The 9,517-nt window shown below is 34.8% G+C and overlaps 1 protein-coding gene across 3 annotated transcripts; it reads right to left on the reverse strand.

Annotated features, from left to right (window-relative positions):
- Positions 1–393: 393 nt before the first annotated feature.
- On the reverse strand, positions 394–5,548 carry LOC108745346 (peroxisome assembly factor 2). Of its 3 annotated transcripts, XM_018481452.1 has the most exons (8): positions 5,160–5,548; positions 4,564–5,098; positions 3,478–3,764; positions 3,291–3,384; positions 2,939–3,174; positions 2,454–2,862; positions 1,188–1,487; positions 394–1,069 (listed from the first exon to the last, which is right to left on the reverse strand). In XM_018481452.1, the coding sequence occupies exons 2-8, from the start codon at positions 5,012–5,014 to the stop codon at positions 456–458; spliced, it is 2,391 nt and encodes a 796-aa protein (XP_018336954.1). In that variant the 5' UTR covers positions 5,015–5,098; positions 5,160–5,548; the 3' UTR covers positions 394–455. The 3 variants fall into 3 exon arrangements, with proteins under 3 accessions (XP_018336954.1, XP_018336952.1, XP_018336953.1); XM_018481450.1 differs by having other exon boundaries at positions 396–1,069; positions 3,291–3,764; XM_018481451.1 differs by lacking the exon at positions 5,160–5,548 and having other exon boundaries at positions 396–1,069; positions 3,291–3,764; positions 4,564–5,129.
- Positions 5,549–9,517: the final 3,969 nt, after the last annotated feature.

Consider the following 9,517-nt stretch of genomic DNA (forward strand, 5'->3'; position numbering starts at 1 on the left):
GTGTAAATTTTATAATTTTTAATAAATTTTTTAAATTTTATAACTCTTTAGAAAATTTCAGATTTTTTATACAAATTATAACACTTTTCAGAAAATGCCGAGAAAATGCCTATATCTTTTTTAAAATTCTTCATACGTGAATTCTGAAAGATTCTAAAATTTCTCAAATTTCTCATTCTATAATTTCTGATAAAATCTTATAGAACCTGAAAAAGTTCAAGATTTCTTTTTAATTATAAACTATAAGAAATTTTAAAATATTTTCAGAATTTACATATATGAAAGATTGTAAGAAAAGATGTAATCTTTTTTAGTATTTCTGAAGTATTCAAATAATAAAAATAATAAAAATTCTAAAAAAAATGTTAATCAGAATTATCATTTAAAATGATGATTCTCGAAAACTGTAAGATAATAATACATTTTATATTATATCTTGAGAAACGATTCCGGAATTACAACGATGATAACTCTACTCGCATTTTATTATATCTTTTAATTTCTTCATCAGTGACTGAAGGCACCAAGTTACAAATAGCATCCGAAAAATGACGCAATTCCACGATAACATTATCCTTAATTATACCTTCCTCTTCGACGGAATAATCCTTATTGATTCTCTCAGTTACCTGCTTTGCAAGTACCTCGCGTACGGCATTGAGCCACGCATTGGAAGAGACAGAATACAAATCTGCACCAGTGACGTTATCGGGCAATTGATGCGCGATTCGTTCCAACTCACGTCCGTTTTCTTGGAACATGAATTTACGTGTCTGCGCCTTCAACACGCTGAACTTGGATTCAAAGTCGGAATGGATACCGATGTAGAGCATTTTGTCGAATCTTCCCGGTCGGAGCAGCGCGGGATCTATGAGATCGGGCCTGTTCGTCGCTCCTATGATAAATATACTGCCGGACTTCTCGAGGCCATCCATCTCGGCCAATAACTGGGAAACCACGCGATCCATTACGCCGCCGCTGTCCCCGCTTCTACCTCGGTTGGGCGCTAACGAGTCCAGCTCATCGAAAAAGACGATGCAAGGAGTCGCGGATCGCGCGCGCTTGAAAACTATAGAACAACGAAAATAATGTGTGTTAATTTACAACTTGATTGAAGTAAATAATTAATTCTTTGTTACATATTTTTATCACAGTCCTATCTTGTGTTTCTTCTAAGCAATACATACTTTGCCTTACGTTCTTCTCACTCTGACCGACGTACATATTTAACACTTCCGAGCCTTTAATTGACAGAAAGTGCATCTGATACTCCGTCGCCACCGCTTTAGCGAGAAGAGTCTTTCCAGTGCCGGGCGGGCCATATAATAGTAATCCAGACTGTCCGAATCCGAAAGCATTCAACAAAGGCAACTGAATTCTGCGAATAATCTCGTGTTTCAAATCCGCCAAACCGCCTATATCCTCCCAGTGGACTTCTGGTACGTGTGGAGCGCCTTTACTATCGGAGTACACAGACTGCATATATTCTGAAAATACTTTTCTGTTATACTTATTATATTCGCACAGGAAGCAAAATGTTATTTCCAACTTCAGCAAGACCAAATCGATCTGTTACATGAAGAAAAAATATAGGGTATCTATAAAATCTGTTACCACCTCTATATTTTAGAAACGGTTCAAAATTATGAAAAACCGCAAAATACGTGTTCACTTTGAGAGGCTATTCTTTTAAAGGAGTCGGGAAGGTTGCCCCTCCTTCAAGGGGTGCTCCAACTTAAAAATTTCAAATAGAATCTCCCCTCTCCCCTATTGTAGCATATTATTTGAAAGGGCATAAAAAAAGAAAGTTTTTAATTCAATGCGAAGATGATACATTGATTCGTTCGGGAGTTATTCAGTGTCAAAGTTTGAAAAATTCTATTTGCTTTTTCAAATGATATGCTATAATAGGGGGGGTTGGGGTTCCATTTGAAATTTTTAAATTAAGGCCCCCTGTCTGGGGCATCTTGGGGGGAGGCAGGAGACAACCTCCTCGAACCCCTTAAAAGAATACATACACGTTGCAGAATTCGGTTTCTTAATTTCATTTTTTAACTGTATGACCAAATTATCGAATTGTATTTCAATAATTGCTTTGCTTTATTGAGAAGAATCCGCATTAGGATCGAAATGTCTATTGATATAAACGTATTAATTGAAATTCATTACACGCGTACGTCCTGTGTTCAGGTGCTCTCATAGGCATTATCATTCTTTAATTTATTCTTTGGAACCTATCAATTCTTTTTTAAAATATAGAAGTAATTTACAGACTTTATAAACATCCTGTATATTAAAAATATCTAATGTAAGAAAAGAAAATTAAAATTTAGGAGTACTTTTTTAACGTTTACATCGTTCAAAGAACAGTGAACATCTTTAGATAAGATATAATAATTGCTCAATAAATATCTCTTTTGATCTTGTTAGAATCGATTGTAAGATAATTGTACCATAAGCTCGATCGAAATCTTCTTGTTCCAGATTAAGCGTGCATTTCTGATTTGAGTGAGACATTGATTTGTATCGAAATTTGGTTGCATGTAATGACAACGCTAATAGATCCGCGACTTTAAAATCTGAGCAAAGACCAGCCACTTTTGATAAGTCCGCAATAGTTCTTAGATTTCTGTTGAACAGCAACCAAGATATCAGTTCCGTTCGTTTGCTCTGATTTAAATGGTTTACATGAATCGTTTCGATAAAAAACCGTTGCAGTTCCGCAGGTACGTCAGTCTCATCCGATGCAGCTACGATAATTAGAGGAAATCTTCGGCGCCTGTTGTATAACGTGGCGATCTCTGTCGAGAAGAAGGATATGACCCTTTCATCTTTTTGGCCTTCAATAGTCTTACCGAATACCTGCGAAACGGCCATTTAACTCATAAGATCGAAAGGAAAAATATATAATTTAATACAATGTTACTTTTTTACGCACTTGAATATTATTTAAATATAGTATACATGGCACGCATTTTTGTGCATTTTGTAGCATTATGCGAAGCTTAGCTTCGGTCTGCGCCGACGTCAAAGTCTGCACTTCCACAAAGTCAACACCGAGGAAGTTCAATCCCATTCTCTTGGACGTTGCTCGAACTAAATTGTGTTTACCCCAACCCCGTGGCCCTTTCACAAGAAATACCGGTCTTATGTTCAATTGGACATTTGTAAGATCTATACAATGACAAAAAATAAGGAGTAAGTATATCGATAGTATTTATCATTATAGTGAACATTATTACTCTTCGTAAATAAAGAAAAAATTAGTTTAAGTGAACGCAAAAATTTACCCTTTTTTAAAAATAATGTAATGCAAGATTCTAAATGTTCCAAGGGTTCCATTAGAACTGACGGATATTTGTGATTTGGTGCTGCTCTGTTTTGCTGTAAAAATGCATTGGAAAGTGAGCAAACACGTTCCTGAGGGATATAATCGTGGACAAGTGTTTCCTGAATGAGTGTTGACTCTCCACGTACAACGTAACAACTGTTAAGACTATTGCTGCACCCGTTACGATTTACTTTCAAAGCTTGAACTGTAAAATACATCACGGAGATTCCAGCAAAACCGGACGAGTAAAATTGATCTTGGGCATGTTCCTTCGCATCGATCCTAAATATGTCATTCACATGTAAAAATCGGGGATGTAGGAAGTAATTTTGTAGCATGACGTCCAGTATTTCGGTCGCGCAATCGTACGGATTGGCGATTAAGGATATTCTCGCCTCAGATGCAAACTCGATAACGTCGTCTTCTAATGGTACTGAAAACAAATTGTAGTTTATAATAATTACATCATTAACTTACGGATATCTGACAATTCACGTCGTTGATCAATCATCCATATGAGTTTGAGAATCGCGAGGAAAAATATATTTTAATTAGAATGTGAAGAAAACTTAATCCTCAGTACCCACATCTCAAAAAAGTCCCTATCTACCCACATCCGGGTATTTGTAACTCAGCATTTTCTTTTGCTTGTATCTCAGATTGTAGTGCATTGATTTTAACTAATTTTTTTTTAATTTATTGATTGAAGACTGAAAAAAAAAGAATTTTTGAATTAGAAAGTCTAAAATATTGTAGCACAGAAGATATTTTGCAATAAGTGAAAAGGGATCAGAAAAAAATGTTTGAACTATGAAAATTGGGGGAGAAGGAGGGGGTTATGCTAACCCTTTGTGGATACTGAGGTTAATAATTGCAAAATAAATATTCTGCTGAACATGGCCATTAAATATTAATTATTGTACCTAATTTGTTCTCTATGTTTACAGTAGAGAAAATTTTCATTGTTAAATTTACATCTCAGCAAAATATTAATTAATATTAGTTAAAATATTAAATAATATATAGCGGAATTATTTCGAATATTATTTCATATGAAATATATCTTTTTATTATTTTAAACTATTACTTTAATATTTAATTGCATTTGTACAGAAGTACAAATGTTAATTTATACGTTACAATGTTATTTTCATTGAGTTTGGTAACGCCAAAGATGTTTTAAAAGATGTGAACAGTTTAAAATTCAAGTAATTTAAGTTGCAAATACTTACATATAAAACATGAATTGTCCAATTGTTTGCAGTGAAGAGCGTTTTGGAGATTGCGTTCCATTGTTTCAGAGATTAAGATAGTATTCTTGCTAATATCTGGCATGGATATAATCATTAATTTATATTTCGTCATTGACATCATTGAGCAAACATTGAACCAGGAACTTGACAATTTTTTCTGTACATTTGCTATTGCACAAGAATGACAATCGATGTATTCGTTCCATGTTATTTCCAAATCGTCCAGCATAAATTTTAAAGCTGCGTTTGGCAATATGACCCACTCGAGATCTTGTCCTAATAATCTTTGGAATCTGCGGTGCAGATATTCAAGGAAAACGTAGCTCAGTATATAATGGAAATTTTTTCGCATCGAGGTGTTTATTATCCCTCTTATGATTCCTTTATGATACAGTAATGCAGACAGTATCCTCTGACGTGTTTCATACATGATTTGTACATAGAAATTTTTTTCTCTAAACTATCTCTAAACTTATAATATCGCTTCATAAATCCTTCGATCAATGGATCGGACCTGACATTAAAAAATAGGATAATTATTTACAATAGGGGGTAATTATTTTGAATAGCCTCACTTCCGATTTTAATGAAATTAGGCTCATTCGACGCGTTTTCACTCAAAACGAAAGAATCTGACAACAAAACGCGACGGTCATCCTCGTGAATCGAGTTATTAAGCATTAAAGTTGAAAATTTTAGAGGTTAAGATATCTGTCATCCCAACTCAATATAGCGTTATACGTTTTGTTTTACAAACATGGTAATTATGAAGGAAATGACCGACCTCGCTGATTTTAATGAAACTAGGCTCGACGCATTTTTGCACAAAATGAACGAATGTTGCAGAAAAAAGTGTCGCTCTGCCCCGCGGACCGAAATATTAAAAGTTAAAGTTGACGAATATGGAGATTAGGAAACCTATCTGATACCATAGTACATACAGTAGCACAACTCCCTATCGACACCTTTGATGTTAGTTTGCCAAAATGGAGTGCGCATGCATGAAATAAGTAAGTTACCCAGCCATGATTACCACCTAAACTTCTTCTTTCTCTTTTCATCCTTTTTTTACTCTGTCAAAATTCCTCGCAAAACTCACTAGATTTATTTGCATTGCAATCCAATGAATTTGAAGTAAGTGCTATTGTAGGAGCATATTAGAGTATGCGACGCGAATAAACCTAATATTGCAATGAAATAATTTAAACTTCATGAAAATTAATAAAAATAAATTGCAAATATATTTAAAAATAAAGAAAAAATATAGAAAAATTAGGAAAAATATTAAATTAACTTAAAAATGTATATTTGTATAAAGAAATATTATGTAATTATATATCTATGAAAATATTATATTATAAGAAAGCGATATAAAAGAAATTTATATACATATATGTTCAAAAAATAAGTTTAAAATAAATAAAAAGAAATCCTTCTTGCTCGATTTTCTATATTTCTTTTTGTTCATTTTTTCACAAAAATTAGACCAATCTCTCGAGATTTCTCATACAACATTTCACCAAAAGGACAATACACGTAATACTTCCCTCTAAATTTCTATTCTAAACCATATGTTTGAAAGACAAATGTTTAAGTGGAACATTAAAATGTTTATTTAAATAGAGAGAGAAAGAAAGAGAGCAATAAAAAAGGAGAAGAGACGGGACAACTTACTTATTTCACGCATGCGCACTCCATTTTTGCCAACATAAAATCAAGAGAGTTACGCTACTGTATATACTGTGTTATGAGTATGCTTTCTTCATGCTCTGTGACTTCTTGCGTATGCAGAGGTCCTCTTTGGAGGTCAGAGACCTATTTGGAATTGGGGGTGTGAGGATAGTATTTATAAAGCCTATTTTTATTGATTTTTGAAGTGCGAAAGCCAAATTATAATTACCGATATGTACTTAAGAAAATCTGAATCTTACGCGGAATTAGAAATACTATCCTCACACTACAAATTCCAAATGAATTTTTACTGCTTCTAAAAAGACTGTTGTCACACCCTCACTGTCTTCACTAGGTTAGGAATATTCCAAGCAAACACTGTCTAGGCTGTAATTTCTAGGCGGTTAGGTCCCAAGCGGCTAGAATGTTTTTTTTTTTTGTTCAGAACGGCGTAGCCGTCCCAAACCCAAGCGTTACTATCCACACATCACTGTCCACATGGGTTATGATTTATTTTGAATAGAACTATGTATAATAGAAACATTACACGAGTAACATTCATTTTTTAATTTGATTTTAAATTTTGTGAACTCTATTACACGGAATAGTGACTGAACGCATGCGCAAGAGATCACAGAACAGCATGAAGAAAGCATACTCATAGCGCTACATATAGTCGGTATGACAGATTTTCTAACCTTCATAGTCATCAACTTTAACGCTTAATATCTAGGTTCGCGGGGCAGAATGACACTTTTTTCTGCTACATTCGTTCATTTTGTGCAAACGCGTCGAATGAGCCTAATTTCATTAAAAAATCGGTGAGTCTCCTTCATAATTACCAAAACACATTCACTGTTCTAAAAACACAAATTCACTGCTTTACAAACACAATTCACCGGCTTTAAAAACAAAAATTCACTGTTTTAAATACAAATTCTTTGCGTTAGAAATGAATTTATGTTTTTAAAGCAGTAAATTTTTGTTTATAAAACAGTGAATTTGTGTTTGTGAAGCAAAGAATTTGTGTTTTTAAGGCGACTTTTATCTAGAGAACCTCACAAGGAGAGAGTGACAAATTGTATTATGTGACCCGTCTCCTCTGATTGTTCGGTAGAGATAAGTATAGGCTATAGGAATCAAAGCGCTATAGAAATGGAAGAGATTGGGTGCTTTTTATTTGATGACACAAATCGATGACACATAAGTGTCGTTTTAGCTTTGGGAGCTTTCCAGCAGAGACACAAATCGACACAAGAGTCATTTCGTCTTTATTTTTTACTGATTATTGAACAAGGACAGAATGACTATTGTGTCAATTTGTGTTGTCTCTTGCTGGAAAGCTTTGTCACTCTCTGAATGTCAACAAGAATAATAGATCGACACTTGTGTCGATTTGTGTCATCAAATGAAAAGCATCCATTAGAGAAAACTGATCATGTGACCCTCGTCTTGATTGGACGTGGGCATTCACGTGATGCAATTTACCATTCTCTTCCTGTGAGGGTACCGTCCCAAGAGCGGAAATTTACAGCGGAATGGAACAACGAGACCAATTACAATCGCAGAAAAGAAAAGAAAGTAACAACTGCAGAGTTGTGATTAATCGCATTGTTCCGTTTTGCTATAAATTTCTATTCATAGGACGGCACCTTGATGGCTCTTCTGCACACAGAACGCGACAACGTTCGCCGCGCGGCGGAAGTTGTACTAATCAATACGTTTTTAAGTCGTCCTCATCATGCAAAGCTTCTAGAAATGATGTAATATTACTTCCGCCGCGCGGCAAAAGTTGGATTGAGTTCAATTTTTGTCGCGCAGTGGAAATTACATATCTATTACTTCTGAGCAAGCGAGACGTTGATTGGCTATCGCGCCAACTTCCGTCGCGCGGCAAGCGTTGCCACGTTTTGTGTGCAGGAACCATGAGACTCTACTTTTACTAGAGCAGTATAATATAGATATTCGCATCCGCCATTTTTAATCCCTTCTCCACTCTTTATTTTCTCTTCAATCTTCTTAGTTTAGCGGTGGAGCGAAGAGAAAGATGAAGGGATTGAGGAAAAAAGCAAGAGAGTGAAAAAAAGACTAAAAATGGCGGATGTGAATACTCATATTACAATGCCTTACTTTTATCAAGCTTCGGGTAAGCTAACCGGAGCACTATAATATAGACTTAATGAGTAACTTTGCAGGATTCCAACTGAAACAGATGAAGAAAAAATGCAAAGAAAGAAATTATAAATGCAAATGTAAATATATTAACTCTTCAATTCGCATTTTTTCTCCGACAGGACAATTAAGCCAGAGAGAAACCTAGAGGATATGACGGCCCAAAACCTGCTCAGCAAACGAGAATGAATTGAAATGGATTCCGATTTTTAGAAATATTGATTCACGAATGTCAAAATGAATGCTTTTCAATCCTGAATGCATTTTTATTCATTTATAGGAATTGCATGGAGCATATCTCTATGCCTTTCAATGTAAAAATATAATAATATTAGCTTTTTCTGTGCATTGTGAATACTGTTCAATTCAAAATTTTGAATAGAAAATACAGTTTTTCAATGCAATTGCATCCAATTGAATCTAATTGAATTCAATTAAATCCAACTAAATACAAAAAAAAAGTATTTGCTATTTAAAATACGCATTCGGATAGAAAAAATTTCAATTGATCTTAATCCATTCTCGTTTGTTGTAACTGCAAAATGCTGCCGCGCACTACCACCCTCTGTGTAGTTAACATTTACTTCTTTAGAGGGCGGTAGTGCGTGGCAGCATGTGGCTGTTATGACTGTGTCCAATGTGACGCCGAGCGTGTCTGGGCGCCGGCGATGACTAACTAATAGCGAAGGATAATTGGCGAGAAATCGTTAAGTTTGCAAAGAAATGTTACTCATTGAATCTGATTCATGTTAAGAGACGGTTTAATATAAACTCAAATAAAATTTAGAACATACAGATTAAAAGAGTAGAGACATGATTACGAGCGTATGACGACTCGGATATCGGTATCGCATTATTAGGTTAGAATACTATAAATTACAAAAATGTACAATATAAGCATTTATCTACTGACGCGAGCAATTACCTAATGACATGAGCAGTAATCGACCGATGTCGATCTTGCAACAACATAAAGGTGATGATTAATCTTACCGAGAATTAACTTAAAATTTATCGCTGAGGCTTACGAAGGTCCGCATACAGAATGCTATGGAGGGAGAGAGAGAGAGAGAGAGAGAGAGAGAGAGAG

This window comes from Trachymyrmex septentrionalis, unplaced genomic scaffold (assembly GCF_001594115.1).
Source record: "Trachymyrmex septentrionalis isolate Tsep2-gDNA-1 unplaced genomic scaffold, Tsep1.0 scaffold138, whole genome shotgun sequence".
Lineage (NCBI taxonomy): Eukaryota > Metazoa > Arthropoda > Insecta > Hymenoptera > Formicidae > Trachymyrmex > Trachymyrmex septentrionalis.